The following is a 23,617-nucleotide window of genomic DNA, read 5'->3' on the forward strand; positions in this document are numbered from 1 at the left end:
ATATGTACTTTTCTGATTGTTCGAGGTCCGATCACATGCAGAGTTTATAGGTCTAGAAATTTGTACTTAACTTTTATAAGTTTTGATTAATAATTTAATATTTTTTAATGCAAAAGATAAAAAGATTTATTTATTATTTTGGTGACGTAAGTTAACTCAATGCATGCATATTCGTTTTAGTTACGAGTCTTTGTACTTTTTATAACTTGTTTTGCTTTTTGGGAAAACTGTCTCTGTCAAATTATATGCAATGTCACCTGCTACATTGTTTTTAACTTTTAAAAGTTTTTTTCTTTCTTTTCCAAACTTATTCCTTACATTCAACTCACTTAAAATCTCAAAAACACGTTTTAGTTTTTTTTTTTCTTTTTTTAATAGTCAAACTCAAGGGAGAAGTTACTGAAATATTGAGATGAAAAAGGGGAAGCTTTTCCTCTGTACTTTGTTAATTAAGAATGTAGATGTCTCCCATTTACACGACACATTTTTCAATCTAATTAAGAAACACTTTGATTAGGTTAAGCTGGTCTTTGTAATTTTTTAACTGAATTTAATCCAACTTATATTTAATTAGATTGGGAAAACTAAAATACAAGTTTATTATTATTATTTTATATTTCAAAACACAACTTTAGTTTTTAAACAAATTTATTATTATTTTTATATATTTTAAAATAAATTATATAGATGTTATAAGTAAAATTAAATAATTTGTAGATAAAAAATAAGTATAAAACTAAATAAATTTAAAAAAACAGCTAAATCGAATAATATATATTTTTTATAGTAATTTTAATAAGATTAAGTTGAATATAAGTTTAATATATATATATATATATATATATATATATATATATATATATATATATATATATATATATTATTAATTTGTCACTCATTCCACAAAAAGATTTACGTAGCTAAAATGGAGTAACATGTCACTAATATACTTCTATTAAATTAATTATAATTTTATGTTTAAAATAAAATTTAATTTAATTGTTATCAATTTGTTAATTTTCATTATATTAAAAATAGTATTTAATGATTTAAAATGATTTTCAACAAATTGTAATTTTATTTTAAAAAAGAGAAAAATTAATTATCTTTATTTTCTCATAATCAATTTTGATTTTTTTTACTGATTTTTCATTTACTGATTTTATTCTTTTCTTTTCTTCCTTTCTTCTATTTTAGAAATTTTCTTTTAATTAATTAATAATTTTATATTAAAAACTCAAAAAATAATTTTTAAATGAAATATCTTACTTTTAAATTTATTTTAGATCTTTCAAACTTTTGTGATTTATAAAAGATAAGTATATATATTTATAAAGAGAAGATAGATAACATAAACAAAAAGTGTTTCAGAAACATAATAATTTTTTCTGAAAAAATATTTAAATAGTTAAATTTTTTATTTATAAGATTTATACTTTAATAATAAAATACTTCATTTTAAATATATGACTTATACTCTTAAAACAATTTATAGATCCTTACAAATCATATTACTTTGAATACAATTTTACTAAATTCTGATTATAAATATTAAACAAAAATAATATGTTATTTATTTATTTTATTAAAAAATAGTATTATCTGAAAAAAAAATTCAAAACTGTGAAACTTTAAAGGACAAGAAAGCGAAATGAGTGCCAGCTACTTATATCTATCATCAATTTAGAGTATTTCGGTCCTACTCGATGGCTGGACAATTTGATAAGGCATGTGCATAATTTATGACATCAAATTCCATTAGAAAACAACAAAAATATATTTGAAAGTTTCAGAGTTTTATTTCATCAACCTTTTAGGTGTACATTCATTCACATCAAATTGAGATGTGATATGTACATTCTGATGTTAATGAATAAATTTGCCAAAAAGAAAAGACAAAAAAAAAGGAATTAAAAATTAATACAAAGTAAGATCCTTCATTTTTTACTTTGTTTCTGTTTTCACTTCTAATATGTTTGTTTGAAATTGTTTTAAATACCAGAAATTTTAAAATGGGTCAACTTAGTAACTGTTTTAATATAAACGTGGACAAATTACTGGAAAAAGGAAAAAAATTGAAAAAAACGTGTATGCAAGTACAGAAAACGCTTCCCACTTTCCATTTTATTCTATTTCTTTTAATTCTGCCTTAGTAGTAATACTATTTGGATCCGATTTTCAATTACTTTAAAAAAATTAATTAAGTTTTAATTCAATTCTACATTTTGGAATTTTTAATTAAGAAATTTTAAAAAAATTATTTTATTTAATGTTAATAATTTTATATTTTTAATTAAATTTTTATTGTCTGATTTTATCTGGAGCGTTGTTTTACATTTTAAATGATATAATTAAATTTTATTTTTTAAAATTTGGATACTTTGACTTTAACTTATCTTAAAAGAATGTATTATATTTATCATCTAATTTTATTGTCTAAATTTATAATGTTATACTTGAAACTACACAATAGATAATGATTTCAAATAATAATAGAAATTCAATTAAAAAATATAAATTTTATAAATAGTTAATATATATATTTTTAAATTAATAACTGAAATAAAAATATAAAAATTTTAGATACTCAATATAGTTATTTTAAAAAAATATATAAAATTTTAAAACTTAATTAATAAAATAAAATTGAAACAAAAATGTTCACATATTTAATATAACTAAAAAGATATAAATGCATGAACTCACAGTGTAATAACATTACTTTATTTTACAATTTAAGTTAATCACATTTAAAATTATTTCATACTCAAATGGTATATTGAAAAATTTGATATCAGCAAATCATAAATATATCAAATCACTTTCCATTCAAAAGATTTATACTATAATTTTTTTGAAATTTTTTACAATAAATTCACAAGAATTCATCCTTGTATATTATTAACTCTCTTGTAACATTGTTAAATTGTCTCATAACATGAGATTCTTTCACTTATTTTTAATATCTATTTTTTTATAATTTCGGGAAGACTTATCATGCTTGATGAGGTCGCGGTGACACCAAATAGTATTGATCTAAAAGAGTATCAGATAAATTATTTAATTATTATTAAATTAAATAATTGAAAGTGAAATTATTGTGACTTTTAGGAAACATTACGGCAACATAAATTATAATTAAATGACAGTGTATGTTTTTTTTAATTTACCAAAGACTTTTGTCTTCTTTAATGTTAATCTGGATGAAGTTGCACCAAATAATATTGATTTAAAGAGTATCAAAGAAATTATTTAATTATTAGCAAATTAATTGAAAGTGAAAGTTTTCTAAAGATCCTAAGTCAACAAGGGAAAAAATTAATAAAAACTCTTGTGTAGCAGTAAAGGAGAGGAGAACTAGTCATAAAAGAACAATAATAAAAAATAGCGAGAGAACTTTTCACAGTTCTTGTATTATAAATAGCTTCAACCACTTTGCTCATGGTTTAGGGGTTCCTATTACCATTTGCTCTGTCTTGAAAAATTCCATTTTTCTTCTTTTCCTCACACATTTAGTTATGGAGGACTTGCTGGGTCTGTTGAGAATTCATGTTGAGAAAGGTGTCAATCTTGCAATCAGGGATGTGGTGAGCAGTGATCCTTATGTTGTCATCAAAATGGGCAAGCAGGTACCATTTTCTCCACTTTTGTTATCATCAATTTTCTCACTTTCTTTCATCTTTTGTTTCTGGGACATGTTCCTGAAGGTGTTGACTTGTTCTGTTATTTTTTCTCTTGATTTCCTTTTTCTATTCTTAATCCCTTTTTCTTGTGTTCTTCTTTCATCTTATTCTCTGTTTCTCATCCCCCTCTTTTGTTAGCAGCTCTGACTCTGATGCATGCTCATTTTTCTTGACTAAAAATGGAGTATGTATTTCATTTTTCGTGTCATCTCACTATCCGCCATAGATGGTTCTAGAACTTTGTTGGAAAACAAGATGAATTTAAAACCATTAACATAATATATAATATATCTGTAAGTAAACAATTTTTAGAGAAATTGACTAATTCAAGTTGGAAGCTCATAGTCTCCCACCCTTACATCCTTCCATCTAGAGACTAAATCTGAAAATTTGCAACTTGCCTGTACAGTAAGTGAGGAAGATAAGCCAAACCAACAAGTCCAGTAATGACAGATTAAAATAAATAAAGAATTGTTACAAAGATATGAAACCTTGGAAATATTAAAATATTTTCAACAAACAGTTTACTTTGGGTTAAAAACTTACACTCATGGATGTGGCCGGCATATAAATTATAATAAATTTTGTCTAAGCTGTTTTTGGTCAGCTAAATGAGTGTTGACCCTCTTCTCTTATTTTTTTGCGGTTGCTTTCTAATAAAAGAGTGAGGATAAAATTTGTGTACATCCCAAAGTAGCCTTTTCTGTCTTCTTTTGTTGGTTTTTTCACTAAAACTAGATTCTCCTCTAGTCATCACAACTCAATAACTTAAATATGGATATGCAGAAAAGTTAATATGTATTGGCTAATTAAGTGGATATCCTAAATTTCTGTCTACCAGAAGTTAGAATATTCCGTGTAATTAATTGTGTTTTTCCAAGTTTTGGGTTGTTACATGACATTAAACAGTAGAGGGCAGAATGAAACCTTTTGTTTTTTTGTTGTTGTTGTCTACACATCCATCTCATTGCTACATTTTATGTCTCATGCAGAAGCTGAAGACTCGGGTGGTTAAAAAGAATTTAAATCCTGAATGGAATGATGACTTGACCCTGTCTATTTCAGATCCTCATGCTCCAGTCCATTTAGTAAGTAACTCTTTCTATAATGTCTGTGTTTCAAATTTCAATACAATACCCGAGAGCAAAACTTGGGTACAAAATTAAAGCTTCATAGACAGACCATCTGAAGCAATCATGTTAAATACACATAGTACTCTGAACAATAAGGCCATATGAATATTGTCATAGCACAAAGATGTTGAACTTTGGGGTCTATGAACAATAACTTATGAGTGCTTTTCTGAAACAATGCTTAGTCTTGTTTGTTGCTTGGTGTGCACAGGGGAGATCATGGAGATATGAATTAATTCAATATATCAGCAAAAACTAGAAATAATGTTATTGTGTTTTGATGCAGCATGTGTATGACAAGGACACATTCAGCTTAGATGACAAAATGGGGGATGCTGATTTTTCCATTGGTCCATTCATTGAAGCAGTGAAGATGCGCTTGACAGGTCTCCCCAACAATACCATAGTTACAAAAGTGTTGCCTAGCAGACAAAACTGCTTAGCTGAAGAGAGTCACATTGTGTGGAAGGATGGCAAAGTTGTGCAAAACCTGGTTCTTAGACTAAGAAATGTAGAGTGTGGGGAGGTGGAACTCCAGTTGAATTGGATTGACATTCCTGGTTCAAGGCATCTCTAGATCACAGTCCAAGACTTGGCATATTGTAAAGTTTAGACTTGCAGCCTCATAAACCAGCAACACCTTATGTTTTATATTATGCTATCTTTTACTCTTTCGCACAACTATGGTGTTGCAATTAGTAGTAATTAGTGAAGAAGAATGGGAGAGGTTGTTTCCCTAGCTATAATTTAGAATCATCTCCTAGTTCCGTGTAATAATGTGCAAGAAACGTAGCATATAGATTTTGCACATACTATGTTAGTCGCTAGTCATATATCAGTTTTTTCTATATTGATTGTTTGGACATTTATTGGTACTATATGGTTTATATGATATACTTAGGTAAATCACATGCCAATGTTAGAGTAGAAATATCACCTTTACTTTATATGCTTTTTTTTTTAATTTTGTAACTTAAAATATCATTCCCACATATATTTTCATTTAGTGATATGTTTGAGTTTCAGGAAAATAATAAAATATCATCTTTACATAATTGAGTCCCAAGAAAATCATTAAATTATAGAAGATCATAAAATTACATTTTACAGAGAATTGAGATGTAAAAAGATATAATTAAATCCTTATCCATGAATAATTGATGGAAATACATTTATTTTCCATTATGAATCCATGTTAATGTTTTTCAACTTATAAAACAAAGATCACATTTCCTACAAAGTGAACCTTATGTTTTATAAGATAATCATAATAGTCAATAACATGGGCTTATTAATAGCAAATTATGAATATATTAAAATATCAAGCATAAACAATCATCTTCAGGGTGAAAAAATAATCAGCTTTACACTTAGATGATTTTCCGCAAAGAAGAAGCCAAACCACAAACTAAAACTGATTATTTTCAACAAAGAAGAAGCCAAACCACATGGTAAATCCTCCACCGTTCGATGATGCAAAACCCAACGTGCTGATTAGATTGCGCATTCATTTTCTAAATTTCATATTCTATAATAACGGTGTCACTTCAACCCTCTGGCCACAAAAATCACTAACACTATTGGCCTTGATAAAAGAGTAAACATGAACCATAGCGGTGTGATCTGAAGCAACTTCACTGCACACCATAAGGGATTCAACCATCTACTCCTATTCTTCACTCTCTCTGTGTGTAAGTGCTTACATTACACAAAGTTTCACTCATCAACTAATAACTGGTAGATTTTTGTTTGTTAATAACTTTTTTGTTTCTGGAAAATAGGGTGTAATTTATTATCAGTAGGGACATCCACTAGTTGTTACCCAAAGCATCATTGATCCTCAATTATGTTCGGTTTTGTTCGCATATCGCACTATGCAATATGATTCATGAAAGACTCGAATTTCCTTCTTGCTTGTGTCATTCTTCTGAATACTCAATTCATTCAAGGGCAAAGGAACTTCAGTTTTCGGTAGACTTCCATGGTAAAATTTTGTGGAATAGGACTTTGGATTGGAGTTTTTTAGTCTGAAAAAAGTATTGGCTGGAAACAGTGAAAACTTCCTGTTGTCGATATTTGGGCCTCACATACTTGTGTGCTTTCTAATACTGTAAATTGCTTTGCTTTGGGTATCTTTATGCCAAATAGTTTTAATTGCTGTTTGTGAAATTATCTGTATGTAAGGGGACTAGTGGCTCCTTCCATGGAGGAAGTTTGTGAATCTGGTTTCCTGTCGGAGATAACCTTTTGTGCTGAAAACTACCTTTTAGAGTTCACTGTTAACTGTGGATGATATGTTTTAGTAGAGGGATGTATCCTTGATAATTAGCAGCTAACAAGGAGGTAAATAAAGAAGTAAAGAATCAGTAAGCACCTTCATTTGAAGTTAGGTTTCATTATTGTATCTTATGGATGAAGAATCTCTGGGTTTTAAGAATGTTACGGGCCACTATGGAAATCTTATCAACGTGACTGATATGTTTATAGAGTAAGTCATGACAATTTAAGTGTGAATTTTTTATGAACAATGAGCTATACCATGAAGGAAAAAGAAGTTTCTTATGTTGATGGATTGGGACATTATTGATACCTGATAGATGTGAAACTGAGCTACTTGACACTGAGGATAAATCTTGTCATCACAACCTAGTTTTCTCTATTGATGGTTTAAATTATTTGCAATCATTGAATTCAATTTCCGAAAGGTAATTAGTTCCTATACATTTTAATTGGGCTGGATCACCTTGGTGAGATTCAACAAAAATATTCTTTTAGAAATTAAAAAAATTATTTTAATTCACGTGATTGGATATGAACCTTTTCTAACTTTTGGTTTATAAGTGGTGGAACCTGACAGTTTAACATGATTCGAAATACCTTTCTCAGAATTCTTTTAATGTGTTCCCTTTAGGTAATTTATCCTGACATTTTGGTTTTGCAGAGTTACTCTGTTGATTCAACATATCTGCTTCAACAGGTCCTGATGCTCTGCTTTTTTCTTTTCTCTTTTTGGCAGGGGAAGTAACAATCACTTCATAATGGAAATAAGTATTGCAAGGTATGACCACACAATATATAATAATGAATTAACCTTGAGGATGTGTGAAGCACTATCATTGTTCTTAATGCCACCTCCGCATGCTCCCTCTCCTTTGGTCCTCCCACTAACCCTAGAAAATGGAAGGTCTTTTTTCTGGGGAGGAGGGGTATTGTAAAGTAGTAGTCTTTGCTTTTGGTGAATTGTATACGTTGTTATACATTATTGTCATGTTTCAAGTTGAGATACTAATCACCATATTATTCTTTCATAACTTGAGTAGGCCTCATCTTGAAACACGGGGAGTATTCTTTTCAAATATTTCAAGAACAATAGCATGGGAAAGCTCTAAGAAACCTCCATGTACTGTGGCTGCCTTAAGTTCTACACAGGACTTTCACAGACTGGCCTCTTCCTGTCAAGCTTTTACTTCGGTGTATCCTAAAAGGCATTTAATCTGTAGACCAAACTCTATGCCGATTAGTTTACAGGAATCTGCATCCTATGGAGATAATTCGCTTGAAGGTGAGAATCCATCTATAGACTCAGAAGAGGAGACTTTGGCACAACCACCTACCCGTGAACAGGTATTCTTTATCCAACTTTCAAATGTCTTTTTGGAATCCCACAACTACCATTTGATGACATACATGTTCTTAACTTTGAAAACAGCTGAAATTGAAGAAATGCTTCTTAATTGTCTATCTTATTTTTCTCGTTTTCTAGAGCAGATTAAGCCATTGTTTTGAGATTATTTTTAGCATGGCCTTTGAAGTATCGATGTATCTTGTGAGCTATAAAAAATCCTTCACACTGTTGAAACCAATTCTCTTTATCTACTTTTGTCTCAGTTTGCTTCTCTGTGAAAATAATCTGGGAAGTTGTTTAGATTGTAGTCTATTACTCTATTTGTATTCTATTAAAGACCTAGTTTGGCCTATCTTTAGTAATAAAATAAGGAACTGATTAACTTCTATCATGCTTGCGTAAGAAAAAGTGAAAAATAAGCAGGCGTGGAATCCTTCACTCCCTGTGGTGTTATTTTCTTTGTGCATTTTTCCTTTACTTGGCTTTGTGTTTTTTTCTGATGCTGAGAGGTGAGCAGTCTTTATTTATCCTGAAACGCCACCTTATATTACTTTATCCTCTAAAAAAATTGATTCTCCGTTAATATACTTCTTTCATGGGGATGCAGAACAACAAATAGACTTGGGACAAATCAAATGTAAGGATCAAGGAAAGCTAATAAAGAGAAACTATTTCAAGTTTTGAAGTTGAGTTTTTTTGGTGAAATATTATTTAAATAGGTCTCACATTTATTTTTTGTTGGGGTATTATTTTCTAAAATAGGAGAAATCAAACCCGAAGAAATGGTTCTCTAAGTTCCAAAAATTAAACAAACACCTTTATTTTGTGTAGTTATTTTGAAGAGATTGCAATAGCCAAGACTAATTGTGTTTTTTCACTTCCTTTGTGTGATTATTTTGGGAGATAATTTAATAATGTGAAGTTGCATGTTCAGTTTGTGTTCACTTTAATGGACTTAAATCATCTCACATTCTAAGAAATGGTTAGTATGTTTTTGGCCAGGGTGATTACACTTGTTCAAGATACATTCTTTCTGTGCGTGTGTTTGCAACTTGAAATTAATATGTCATACTTAGATCTTCTGTTTCAAACCTTGTTAATCAGATAATGGCACTGCTTACTGACGCACAAAGAGAACAACTCACTAAGAAGCTTAGTGAAGCCAACCAGCAAAATCGGTTTCTAAAAAGACAGGTTCTGCATTATATTTGATATCTTTTGCATTGCGCTTACTTTGAAACCAAAGTGCAAATTTCTTAATAGTGATGTTTCCTGTTTTTGTAATTTATGCTAATTGCCTAAATGGTCAAAGTTGGATCACATCCTTTTATAAAAAGTAGGGAAATCTTATTTGTGCCAACCTATAGATGATTCATTGGGAAGACGATGCACTGATGGCATAATATGCCCACGGGATGTATTTAGTCAACTCAATCTGGATATTGCATCTTCTTATGTATGAAGTCAATAAAGCAGGATAATGGTTTTGTTTTGTTGCTGGTAAAATAAGTGGATAAAAAGGACAATGTGGTACGACTGGATGTCATGACATTTGGAAAATATGCCTACCTGGAGGGAATGGTGAATTTTATAAATTCTTTTCATAATTATAATAGTCCGTTTACATTAAGTGGTTAATGCTCAAAAGCTTGTTTGAATTTGATTTCTAAAAGCTATCATTGTTGCATAATCTATTGATTGCCATAAAGCAGAAGTACAAAAGCTGATGGGGTGTATTTGGAATAGACTTATCTGACATTCCTCTGTTTTTTTGTCATCATCAGCATCACTTGGACATAGTGATGATTTATTATTGAACTCATGGGTATGAATGATAAAGTTCCTTGAACTAACATCCTGTACCGGCTTTTTTTCTCTGCAGTTGAAAGTAAAGGAGGATGCATTGGTAAAATTCAAAAGTGAACTTGGAGTCATGGAGCTTGAAATTCAGGTTCAATTTATATCTACCTTCTCCCTTTTTATGCTGTTATATATTACCAACTTTTCTTGGTTAGATATTTGGTGACTTAGAGTTTTCATACTTTTTAACTGAATGAGTATACTGTATACCTTTCACTACTCTGTTGTATCTTAATTACTATTGATTTAAGAACCGACTCACGAAATTTTACAGGACTTTTCGTGGAAGTTTCTCTCTTCTATTCTCATTTCATACAGAAATTGCACCTCAGGAATACTCTTCCTTCGTGTGCTTGCTGTACTGTTATACTCTTTTTTATCGTCAAAAGAACTCCAAGTCATCTATATTGAAATCATAAATCAAGTTATCATAGGATAATATTAATTTAAAATTTTGTTAAAGCTTCTATAATGTTGAACTGATAACTTAATGTATAATATCAAAGTTTTGTGTCTGAAAATATATAGATAAAAAAGGCTGATTGTAAATTATAAAACTATTTTAACAATTACATTTATTTGATGAACCTTTTAATAATTAAAGCTAGATTATATGTATAAGATGATCAGGAGTAAAAGAATGTCATCCAGCGGACTAATTGCAGTTTAATTCTCCACTCAATCAGTTATTGAGCTCTTCAGTCATGCATTGGTAATTGTAGTATGCTTCATACTTGCCTTCCTCTCTGAATTCTTTTGCTGCTCTGTAATTGTTTAAACGTTAAAAGCTGATAAGAATCATATGGAGACATAATTTATGGTTTACTTTGGGGTTAGGCTTTAGCTAGACTAGCAGAAGAAATAGCTCAATGCGGTATTCCAGAAGGTTCAAGGAAGATCAATGGAAAGTACATTCATTCTCACCTTGTTACTAGATTAGAAGGTATAATGGTATTTGCTGATTCACAAGTGTATTTTATAGATCCGGATAACTAGTTACTGATGTTTATCTAGAATATACTAATAAAACCTCACAGCATTGTGTTGTCAACTTGGCTTCTTTTGTGTCCTTATCGATGCAAATGCCTTGTTTTGCCTACATAGCTGTACATGAAAAACTGAAGGAACAAATAAAGGATGTCGATGCCGCACAATCAAAGGAGGTTTCCGTGTTTTGGATTGGCATGGCTGAGGTAATTACGGTATAGTGTGGCTTCAAAAATTGAATATATTTGCTAATGCCTTGCCCGTTTGAACTTTCATTTTCCATCAGAGCGTGCAAGTTATGGGAACCTTTGATGGCTGGAGCCAAGGAGAGCATCTTTCACCAGAATATAATGGTTCTTACACAAAGTTTTCAACAACAATGTTGCTCAGGCCAGGAAGGTACCGTTTTTCTAAACTTGTGTAGCTTTTGAAATCACCTTTTCTAACCTGGATATTCTTCAAACTCAAAAACAATAATTGTTGTGTAGGTATGAAATCAAATTCTTAGTAGATGGTGAATGGCAGCTGTCCCCAGAATTCCCCATTATTGGTGAAGGGTTGACAAAAAATAATTTGTTAGTTGTTGAGTAATAATCCATATTTTCATTTATAGTAATAGAATACGCATAAACTGGAGTGTTATTTTGTCTAAGTTATTTAAATTTTCGTTGTTATAAATACCCACCAACACTTTTGACTGTCGGAAAGTGTATCACTTTCCTTATATTAAATTTTAACTAATTTTAAAATTTTAAGTTGCAATTCTAACTCATTTTATGCTTGTAATAGTCAATGAACATGGCATACAATGTGTACAACTTTTTTTTTTTCACGAAGTAGTTGTTGGATATATTTGGTACATACTTGAAGTAATTTAAATTTAAATGACAATATTTTAAAAAAAATAAACTATAGTGGATTCACAAATTATCTTTTAAAATTTCTACTAAATTCAAATTAAAGAAATTACACTATTAAATAGATTGATATTTAAAAAAACACTAAATTAATTAAAATGTCTCAAATAGCAAATTCAAAATTTACCGAATTAATTACAAACTCTGATTCTTAAAGGGGGAAATGTAGCAGAAAAAGCCAACATATTATATGGATAGCATGAAAATGCATTCCATTATCTTGTTGCATTTTTAAATAAGCATCCATAGTTGTGACAGATTTAATAGTAAGCATAAAAATTGAAATAACAAATCTGGAACATAGTAAAGGAGTTTAATTTTCTTTCTTCCTGCACCTGCACACATCTATTTGATGGATAAATACTTCTTTTGAAATCCTTAGCACTTACAGAATCAATGATATTTGAGATATATTAAAAATAAGTAAACTACACATTTTTGTTAACAAAAAGTTAAATGAAGAAGAGGTTTCCAGATACGTAAGCCAAAACCATGTCAAATATATATCCTGAAATGTAATCAGATGTTTTTCAAAGGATCATTTCAAAATAATATTTAAAGTTAGTATTATTTACATAATTTCAGAAGAAAAATAAAAATATATTCTGGAATAACATCTTCACTATACCTGATATGTTAAGAACAGAGAAGGGAAATTTTGAAATTTTAAAAAGGAGGTACTATGCTTTATTTGATTAATAGGATCCTTTTTTATAAAAAGAAATTCTGTTAATTAAATAAAGCATTTGAAATAAGCTAATGTAAATTATTCTTAAAATGAAACCAATTTTAAAATTATTAAAGTCTTTGAACATTTTATTATTATTATTTTTACTTATTTTTATTTTATTTTTCTCATTTTATTTATTTTCTTCCTATCAATGAGGAGATTGGTAACTTTTAATGTCTTTTCTTCTTTTTCCTTTTACTTTATTTATCATTCCTACAATGTCTCTTTTAGCTTTCTTTTCCTTTATTGTTGTTGTTAATTTTTTAAGTTGTTCTCATATATTTTTTTAAACAAATAGATTTAAATCAGACTAAGTTTTTTTTTTTATTTCTTTGAAATCCTCGTGTTTTTAATTTTTTTCTCTATTTGTGAGTATTCTTCTATCTAATCCATTGTTTAATGAGTGTTTTCGATAATTTAATAGTGTTTCACTAAGTTCTTAAAGTCTTTTTAGTGTGCTTTCACCTTTATTTTTCTATTGATTGAAAAATAAACAATTATTAAAGAAAAACTGTTTTGAATTATAAAGGATTTCAATAACGTGTAACGCTAATTTGTTGAATGAGATAATTGTTAAAATGATTGAGACAGTGTATTGAAAAGTGTGAATTTAATTTGTTGTTAATGTAGTTATTATGTTTTGAACACGAAAATTGGGTTGAATTGTCAAATTGAGTTGTAATAGGTAAATGTTGCGGCAATTTAGTGAAAACTTACATTTAAGAAGTTTTTTTTTTCTTTTTCGGTCTTTTACACCCGGGTTCAATCATAAATTCATGTAATTTAGTATGGCTGAATTTTGTAATATTCTACTCTTACATTATAAATGAGAAAATAACATTTTAAGTGCATTCTCTTAATTATATACTTTTATATTTACATTTTAAAACTATATTTAACTAACAAACCTCCTAAATAAAACTCTCACGAACCATATTTTATCTTTATATTTTTACGCTTATAATATTTGGTGTCTATTCTAAATTGAATTCCAATAAACTTCTAGACGAAATTATCAACATATAGTTACAAACAAATACCACAAAGTAAATTGTTCATTCTAAATTTTAAAAAATAACTTATACACTCAAACAATATCTGTTTATTATAATTTCAAATACAACATTGTTGCTTGTTACGAAAAAATATTTGTGTATTACAAATATTAATTATATAAAAGAAATATTTCTTCCATGTATATTATCCGGTGAAAGACTACTTGTTTTATATAATATCTGCATAATGATTACTTCTGAGTGATTAAAAAAGAGCAATAATTATTGTCAACAAATATTTTAGTCCGAATTATTGATGACTTATAATCATCCAAGTGTCTAATTATTCACCATAAAATATAAATGACAGTCTTTTCTCAATTGACTAGAGAGGTATTAACTCTTACATAAAGTATTATTTTAAACTTGAATATCACTACAGTAGAATGGGACACAATAACTATTTTGAACAAAATCTCAAACTCTAAATGAAAAATATAATTAAAAAAACTTTCGTAAAATAACGTTTTAACTTTTATATTACACAAGATAATTAAAAAGAAATTTTATAACAAATACATATTTTTAAGTTCGTAGAATATATTTTAAACTATGGTAAACAATTATACTTTTATACAACATGTATTTTAATTATTGATTAGCATTAGTTTCATTTTAAAATATTAAATCTCAAACTACTTTATCTTTTAACTTTTAACGTATATATGACTTTATTATATTTTAATACATAATTTTTATTTAAATTTAATCGGAATTATTGATGGCTACAATATCCTAGTAAAATTTTGCATACTTAATTACAAATCTAAAGTTTAAGTTATATATTGAAAATAATTACTTATTACGTGTATTAATTATATGTAAAAAATTATTCGTCTTATAAAATTAAAGTTGTTAAAATGTATTATAATTCACGAACCAATCTAGTCTATTAGAATTAAAAATAGATCAGATTCACTGAAAATTGATTCACGAGTTAGATTAGTTCACTAAACTACTTATCAATTTTAAATATTAAATTATATTAAAAAACAAAAATCTAAATAGTCGTATATCTGAACTAATCCATTTTTGGCTTAAAATGGATGATACAACTTTATATAGATATTTAGAACAAATACAGCTGTGTAAAAGTGTATAAAATAAAAATTCAAAAAGTAAAATGACACAACTTAATGCCACTTTCCTTTGGCTTTTATTACCTTTTCTTTTAGTTGAAGGTAGCTTCTCTCAACCTATCAACCTATAATATGCCTTAACTTTATTTAGATTTTAATCAAAATTATAATTTAGGATTGAAAAACAATTATAATTTTTTAATTAAGTCAATTAATTTGATCCATCAATTTATATAATTAAGCTGTGTTCGAATTTATTTTAACTTATTAATAAGTGATTGGAATTGAATAAATCCATTAAATAACTAATCGATCGTGAGTCTGATCAAACCAAATGATTCATTTTTCCATTTTTATATAAAATATATCGAAAAATAATATTTACTCTAAATCAAATATAAAATAATTAGTAACTAATAAACGGTGTAAATATCTTTGTTTTAAGAATACATTAAAATTAATCTCTGTCCTAATATAGATAAAAGCCAACATCATAGAGTCTTTGCACGCAAACATTTAATGTGTATTTAATATTATCTATTATTTATTCCTATATATCATCTCAATCTAAAAGTATTGTCTTATGATATATATCTTAATTATATATATATATATATATATATATATATATATATATATATATATATATATAAACTTAAGATTACTTACTTGTAATTATCATTTATTTTAGCCAAGTGCGTTAATAATGATAATAATAATAATGTTATTATTTAGACGTATATTGATATGTAATTTATATGGTTCAACATAAAAATATTTATTATTGTTTAATAAATTTTTTGAATTAAAAAGAATTTATAATATAAATAAATATTTGTTATTATTTAAAGTTTTATTTAAAATTTAAAATCTTAAGTTTATTGTCTTATCAGATGTTTCAACGGCAGAGTATTTTACAAGAGCCAAACCTTACCTAAGATCATTAAACCAAATATCAAATTGTAGCAGCAGCATAGACTTTAAGATATTTCTTGAGCTCCGTTTTCGTAACCATTTTTTGTTGTTTGGGTTTCACAAAATTTAATTGGAAATCGATACTTTTATATCGTATTTTGGTTTTATTATTTTGTTCAGTCTCCTCACAATATTCAATTTTCCTTTTATTTCATATAATATTTTTTTCCATTCTGAATTTGTCTCTTTAAATTATATTTAAAAAAGACTCAAAATAGATAATATGCTTGTCATTAGATAGTAAAAATATTACAAGAAATTTTTTAAATAATGATAAAAAATAATTAATTATTATAACGACCACCTTAGATAATAATTATAAAATGAAATTTATTGACAACTAAAATTTTTTTTTTATTATAAATAAAAAATTACAACTGCTTTGTGAATTGGCTTTTAAATTTATTATTAATATTAGTTATCAATTTTTTGACTAGGAAAGGAATTAATCACTAAATTGGTCTCTACTTTTAGTTAGAGATCAAATTTTGATGAATAAAATGAATTTTGTTAGTGAAATGTTTAAAAAGAAAAAGAAAAGGAGAAGAATCAAAACGTAAAACAGGAAATTTTAGAAACCAACCATTCGAAAAAGATGAGCCATAAAAGCATAAGGAAGATATAATTGGATATGAGAGAGAGACGTAAGAAATTAAGAAAAGGGTGGTGAAGTTGAATTGGGAGATAGAAGATGCTAAGTTTGAAATTAGTTTAAGAATGAAAAGAAAAGAAAGAATAAAGAAAGGTTTATCGAAGACCTTACCTGCTCCATCCTTCACTGCACGATGCAAACTTGCCTGCGCCATGCAACCCTTCAAAAAGAATCTCCCACCAATGGGATATTCCCTTTTTCTTCTTCATTCCCAATATCATAATCCACAATTTAGAGCCTCAAAAATCTAACTTTTCATCTTTATCATCATTCCTCTCACCTACACCTCCCCCATATTTTCATTATTTAAATATATGAAATTTTTAACTACAATATTAAGGTTTAGTCATTCAATAGCTTTTGTAAAGGAGACGAATTTACAGAAAAGAATCTTGGGATGAAACCACCTTTTTAAGTATCGTTTTTCAATGCCTTCATCATATTTTGAATCTTTTAAGTATACCATTTCTTTTATTAAATCTCAAGAGTAACAAAAAGACTTAAATGAAAACTAATAAATTATTTGCAAGTCATTTGGAAAGAGTGTTATCGTGATATTTATAGATGCGAGACAATATGTTACTTTAAACATATTTATATGAAAATTATATTTAAGTTAATTTTTCAATATTTTATTATCCAAATAAAATATTTTTTTCATATATATATATATATATAGATAGATAGATAAACAAGTGTTTGATTAATTATACTTAGTCATAATAAAAGTAATCTTTTATATCTTCATGACTTCAACAATTACAGAGAAGTTGTCTTGTGTTTCAACTAACTACACAACACAAAAAATTGTTAAAAATGGTGAGAACTTTTTTAAATGATCTCGTGTGAACGAGACACAAATTATTCCTAAAGATTATTCTTTAAAAATCAATTCGAAAAAATAATTTCAAAAATAAATTAATTGAGATTGGTGAAAAAATCTTATTTTAATGTAAAATAAAATTGACAATTTTATAAATATTCTACTGAAATTAACACATTTTTCGTCATATATTCAAAACAACCTAACGAATTATTCAATAAAGAAATGAAGGGAGTTGTATAATACTAATAAACTTTTGGAGTGAAATAAATAATACATTGAGTAAACAGTATAATTTAAAGGTGGTCCTAGAATGGAGAAATCGAATAAAGTCAAAAGTGTATGTTTCTGTGTATGTATATTAATATTAATGAACGATCTAAAACAAGACAGAATAACATTTTTTTTTCCAGAAAATAATTAGATAAACTAAAAAAAATAAATTATTAATATATACAGAGACACAGATATAAACTGCTTAAACTTTGAGTTGCTGCAGAATGATGCTCACACCTTAAGTTCTGTGTTTTTCATCTGACTCGTGTTAATGCATTCTTCTTCAATCCTCTTCACTACTTTGCCTTGAATGTTGGGTTTGAGTTTATCTCTTTCTTTCATGCTCTGCTCCACCGCTTCATCGCGTGGCACCGTTCTTCACGCGTTCTCTTCTTCTTCCTTCGGATCCTCCAAAACTGTGTGGTACTATCGCTGCCTAGGCCTCGACCCTTGAAAAGCAGCGACCTTTGGGGCCATTTTTCATCTGGGTGGGTACCGAATTTGAAGGAAGAAGAACGTGTGGTACGATGAAGAGTGGTTTTGAGAAGATGGTATTGCAGAAGAACAAGAAAAAGGGAAGGTACGAGGATGAGACAAGGAGGAAGAGTACTAGGTTTCTGGTGACGATTAACATAATGGGGAGTGCGGGGCCCATAAGGTTTGTGGTGAACGAGAAAGAGGTTGTTTCTGGGGTGATTGAAACTGCTCTCAAATCCTATGCTCGTGAAGGGAGGCTTCCTGTTCTGGGATTTGATGCCACCAATTTCTTTCTTTACTGTGCAAATGCTGGCTTTGATGGTATACTTCCTTCTCTTCTCTTCTCCAATCCTTTTTCAAATTCCACAAACTTAAAAGCTGTTCTTGCTTTTAGTTACTTTTCGATGCTAATTCACACTATTTCATTTTACTTTTTGCACTTAACGACATTCACTTTTAATTCTGATATGGATCATATATTTTCAATTACGTATATGATTTTAATTTTTTTAGTTACTGTGATAAGGGTTAAAACAATTAAATTTAAAGATAAACCTTCAATTCATGGTTGTTTTTTAATGCAAATAAAACTCTAATTCTTCTTGAAAGAAATTTAAAGAATTGAATCTAAATTTTATTTTCAAAAAATGCAATTTTATGAGTTTTGTAAGTTGTTTTTGACGTTATTCTACTGTGAGGTGAAGTCAATTTCGTTTCTGATATATATAATAAGAGGTGCAACTCCCATTCTAATTGAAAAATAATATTGAAAACAACTACTGAGTTTTGTCGTTTTGAAATTTAGTATTCCCATTTTCATTTGGTTCATGAATTTGTACTAGTATTTGTCCTTTTCTTAGCTTGGTCTCTCTGAAATATGCTAGTTATATCAGAAAGACCATTTCTAATGAAGTATATGTGAATGTCATTTGCTTGGGTTCCATAATCTATTCCCTCTAATGATGTTTTTCATGCCCCTCTTGCAAGTTGTCGTTTGTTCTTTTTTGGCCGGAGAATGTTTCATAATTTAATAATTAAAAATCAATATATGAAATCATCCCATCAATTGTCATATTCTTAATTGAAAACGATTATGTTTTAAAATTTTATACGTTTAAATTCATATATAAATCCATCATTATTGTACCAAGTATTAAACTATGGACAGCTTTCATTTTTTAATTAGTAACTAAATGACATCACATAACACGTGTCATTCATACAATGTATTGATAGAACAGTGCAACATATTATAAAGTTTGGTGAAATGATTATTACAATGATTTATAAGCTAAAAGGGTTGATGTTGTTGTTTGTTTAATAATACATAGCCGTGAGTCCATTGGAAGCGATAGGATCTTTTGGGGTGAGGAACTTTGTGCTATGCAAAAAGCAGGTTTACTCATCAAAAACAGTTCCACAATCTGAGCTCGTATCTCAAAAGAGCAGTGGTGGATGGAAGGCATGGTTGAATAAATCATTGGGTTTAAAGATCCTAAGCCATTAAGATAATAATAACGTTTACATGTGAAAACGTTATAAGTTTCGTTTCTGTACTGCATTGTGCTTTAGCTATTATAATGTTCTGTTGTACAATCTATTGGAAACAACTTAATATTGAATAATGTATGTTACTATTGCCTTCTTCATTGTTAGCACAGATGAATTATTTTTCTTTACAAGTTTATACCATTGGTGGTTTCTTTTCATTCAATTTGAATTCAACGTGTAACTGGTTATTTTTAGAAAATGGGATTCTAGTAATTGAAGACTGGTTGTTCAAAGAAAGGTTGGGAGTTAAAGAATTATCTTTCTTAAATCTTTCTTATGGGTTCTCAGCAAGTAAGAGAAGAATAACATTTAAATTTGGTTTAATGTCTCGGTAGGTACGTGAATCTCAAATAGGTCCTTTTTCTTTTCGGCGTCTCAATTGGGTTCTTATTTGTGTAAAATTGGAGTAATTAGGGGTCTGCCGTCAAATTGAACAAACGACCATTTAAGTTTGTCTCCGTGTTATTAAAAATGAGTTTGAATTGATTTTTGTATTAAAATATGGATTGAGCAAACGTTCTTCAAGGGCAAAAAATACAAACTGGGCAAACTCCTTTTCTTCTTTTCTTCTTCGATTGGAAGCGCGGAGGGGAAACCCTTTTCTTCTTCAGAACCCTAATCTTGATTGAGATTGAAAATGTTTTTACATTTGCCGTCAATCCAAATTAAATTCTGCTGAAAAAACACACTTAAGTGATAAAATTTCCTTCTGAATGAAGAACTTACAAGATCATTCTTGAGCAAGTTGCCGATGGTGTGATAGGAACATCCTCTCTCTACTGCCGCAGTCATTACCTACTTGTTTGTGGTTCATATCTCTTGGATCTTTTACCAGTCTCATCCCACGATCTCCCAGAAGGGGAAGAAGAATAAATCCCACGGCTTCAACTGCACATGACCCAAAACAAACTCCACCGGAAAAATAAATCCTAAACCAGCTCCATTGACGAACATGCCGACGCCGCCACTACTACAGCCCACCAACGACGATGAGAAGGACGATAGCAGCGAAACGCTGAGAACTCTGAAAAACTGTGTGGAACCTGTTAATTTGGCAATGAAAACGATAAGAGGGAAATGGGAGAAGAAAATAGGGAGATCCGTTCCGCCAACATGCTTCGGCCAACATGCTTTGCCCATTTTGCCCTTCCCTAAATCTGAATCCACATTTTTGCAATCCAAATTTTTAATACAAAATTCGTTTTTAATGCCACGTCAGATTAATGAATACACTGCCACGTAGGCCAAACTTAAACGGCCGTTTGTTCAATTTGACGGCAAACCCCTAATTACTCCAATTTTACACAAATAAGAACCCACTTGAGACGCCGAAAAGAAAAGGGACCTATTTAATATTCACGCCGAAAATAGGTACCTACCCAGACATTAAACCTTTAAATTTTAGTGTAGGGTCTATGGATGCCAAAAATACTATCATTTACTACTATTTGAAGATAAAATTTATGGGAGATAAGATAAATAGATAGTACCTACGAATGGATAAATGATGTTTCAATACTCACTTATACAAGTATTATACTATCTCTATCCGTAAAAAATTAAAATTAAAATTTAATTTATATTTTATTAATTTAAGTTTAATTAAAATTAAAATTAATTTATAATTTATTTAATTAATATTATATTTTATTTTAAACCCTTATAAAATATATTTTTTAAATATTTAATATTTATAAATTTTAAAATATTTGTAGATATTTTTTAAATATATATATATATTTATGACAAGTAATAAATGAATTTTTTTTACAGATTTGATTGTATGTAACATTACTCGTGTTTTACATTGTCATCCTAAATAATAGTAATTAATTAACCGTGAAAAAAAAAAGTTAACAGGTATGTTATAAGTGCTTTTCGGGAAGCAAGGAAGAAGGTTGTGTTTTGGGTTTAAGCAAATGTAATTAGATTTAATAAGCGACAGCAAATTGCGAATAAGGTTAAAGATTGAAATTAAAATTTGAATAGAAATACTAGAGAGAGTTGTTCTTCAATTTACAAGTAATACTTTTTTTCAATTTACGTGTGTGAGATAAAATCTGATACTTTACTTTATATATAACCTTAAAATAATATTTTCATTTATAAATAACTCTTGTAAGCTATTTTCATTGAAAATGTTTCAAATAATCATTTTCTTTAATTTTAGCCACATCAAATTATTATTTATTCACAAAGTTTAATGATATTTTATGAATGAATGAAATTCTTTGTATAAGTAAAATTCCGTATTAATTAAATATGATTATGAGTATTGATTTTAAATTAACTATAAGGATGATAACGAGTATCTACATATCAATTTCTCTTTTATCTCTATTTTAATTTATTAAAACAGATTTGATCATTTTTATTCTTTTATAAATATGTGACTTTTAATGAATTATTATTTGATACTCTTTTTCATATTTATATAATTATAATTTCCTTACAAGTTATTTTTAATTAGAAAAAAAAGTGGATTTTTTTATATTATTTCTTTATTGTGTCTTTTATATTTTGTAAAAAGTTAATTAATATTTGAAACACTAAACGAAAGAAGAAGGTAATACTTGTCAGAACTCATTAAAACGCACTCAAAAACCTCAAGTAGTGGGATCCAAGTGCCAAAAAGGGAGTGAGCGTCTCAGTTAGTAGAAAACATGTGGCAGCAGGAGAATGATCGTTCGTGTTGGGTGACGGCAGTATTTAAGGCCAAATTTCAAATAATGTGTCACTTCTCTGCATGCCTTTCTTCTTCTCCAAAACGCTGAAACTTTTTTCTCCTCCTTCTCTCTAAGAAAACCTCACCATTTCTTCTTCCGATCACCTCTCAGGCACCGCTGGAACACTCCCGGCGTCAAGAGCTTCCATTTAAATCGATCAGTTTGTGATTCTGAGCTGGTGAGTTTCCTTCTCTTTAAGCATGTTCGTCCATTCTCACATGCAACTCTCTATTTCTGGTCGCCTGATGGGATAGTATAATTCTGAGTGTTTCTGGTTTTTCTGTTTGGTTCAGTGCTCCTAAAATGGGAGTGTCGAACGTTAGTTCTTGGGTAGAGGGAAGCTCTATTCTGCTTCGTTTGAGCGTTCGGTTACGTATAAAGGTAAGGAAAGCTTATATAATTTGATTAAATTCTTATTTGATACGCTGTTTGATTATTTGATGAATATGAGATAGGTGTGTACTGCTTGTTTGGACGTGTGGATGGATGAATGATGCATGTTGTGAATTGAGTTGAGATAGGCCTTGATATTCAAACTGTGGTAGTCTGAGTAAAGGTGGTAGTATGGTCAAGAGTTGTTAACGAGCGTTCGGTTCTTCTTGGGAGTACATGGTCTTACCTGAGTCTCATGTTTTGGGGATAGAATCTAAGAGTTTTCCTGTAATACTAAATAGGATTTGTTAAACTTTGACCGAAAGTTCGTATTAACCATTTCGTTCCCCTTTGAGCGTCTGTCTATATTAGGTTCTCTTATACAAGGAATTACGGTAATAATGATCGTGTTATAATATTAGAAATGTATGAATGAGTGTTCGGCCTAAGTGTCGTTCTTCTTTAGACTTCCTAAACAATTTAGTTAATGTGTTATATACTGCCTAAAGTCGTAGACGTTATCGTTCTTTTTATTCAGAATAAGTGGTGGCTCAATTGTGTGTATATATATATATATATATATATATATATATATATATATATATATATATATATATATATATATATTCATTCTTTTTCTGTGAGTTTATTAGCGATCGATCTTGGACCAATCTTTCAGTCTCAGTAGCGCTCGTT

The 23,617-nt window shown here is 28.8% G+C and overlaps 3 protein-coding genes across 4 annotated transcripts; all 3 read left to right on the top strand.

Annotated features, from left to right (window-relative positions):
• The first annotated feature begins 3,425 nt into the window (after positions 1-3,425).
• LOC108328094 (protein C2-DOMAIN ABA-RELATED 4) lies at positions 3,426-5,722 on the top strand. Its single transcript, XM_017561886.2, has 3 exons — positions 3,426-3,629; positions 4,676-4,771; positions 5,103-5,722. The coding sequence occupies exons 1-3, from the start codon at positions 3,519-3,521 to the stop codon at positions 5,391-5,393; spliced, it is 498 nt and encodes a 165-aa protein (XP_017417375.1). The 5' UTR covers positions 3,426-3,518; the 3' UTR covers positions 5,394-5,722.
• Positions 5,723-6,352: 630 nt separating this feature from the next.
• LOC108327016 (protein PTST, chloroplastic) lies at positions 6,353-12,060 on the top strand. Of its 2 annotated transcripts, XM_052873656.1 has the most exons (10): positions 6,368-6,507; positions 6,598-6,800; positions 7,833-7,874; positions 8,137-8,440; positions 9,546-9,635; positions 10,324-10,392; positions 11,139-11,244; positions 11,406-11,494; positions 11,575-11,687; positions 11,777-12,060. In XM_052873656.1, exons 3-10 carry the CDS (start codon positions 7,855-7,857, stop codon positions 11,877-11,879), a joined length of 894 nt encoding a protein of 297 aa, XP_052729616.1. In that variant the 5' UTR covers positions 6,368-6,507; positions 6,598-6,800; positions 7,833-7,854; the 3' UTR covers positions 11,880-12,060. The 2 variants fall into 2 exon arrangements, with proteins under 2 accessions (XP_017416165.1, XP_052729616.1); XM_017560676.2 differs by lacking the exon at positions 6,598-6,800 and having other exon boundaries at positions 6,353-6,507.
• Positions 12,061-17,988: 5,928 nt separating this feature from the next.
• LOC108328248 (uncharacterized protein At4g22758) lies at positions 17,989-19,919 on the top strand. Its single transcript, XM_017562082.2, has 2 exons — positions 17,989-18,593; positions 19,604-19,919. The coding sequence occupies exons 1-2, from the start codon at positions 18,323-18,325 to the stop codon at positions 19,777-19,779; spliced, it is 447 nt and encodes a 148-aa protein (XP_017417571.1). The 5' UTR covers positions 17,989-18,322; the 3' UTR covers positions 19,780-19,919.
• The last annotated feature ends 3,698 nt before the right edge of the window (positions 19,920-23,617 follow it).

Source organism: Vigna angularis, chromosome 2, assembly GCF_016808095.1.
Source record: "Vigna angularis cultivar LongXiaoDou No.4 chromosome 2, ASM1680809v1, whole genome shotgun sequence".
NCBI classification, from domain to species: domain Eukaryota; kingdom Viridiplantae; phylum Streptophyta; class Magnoliopsida; order Fabales; family Fabaceae; genus Vigna; species Vigna angularis.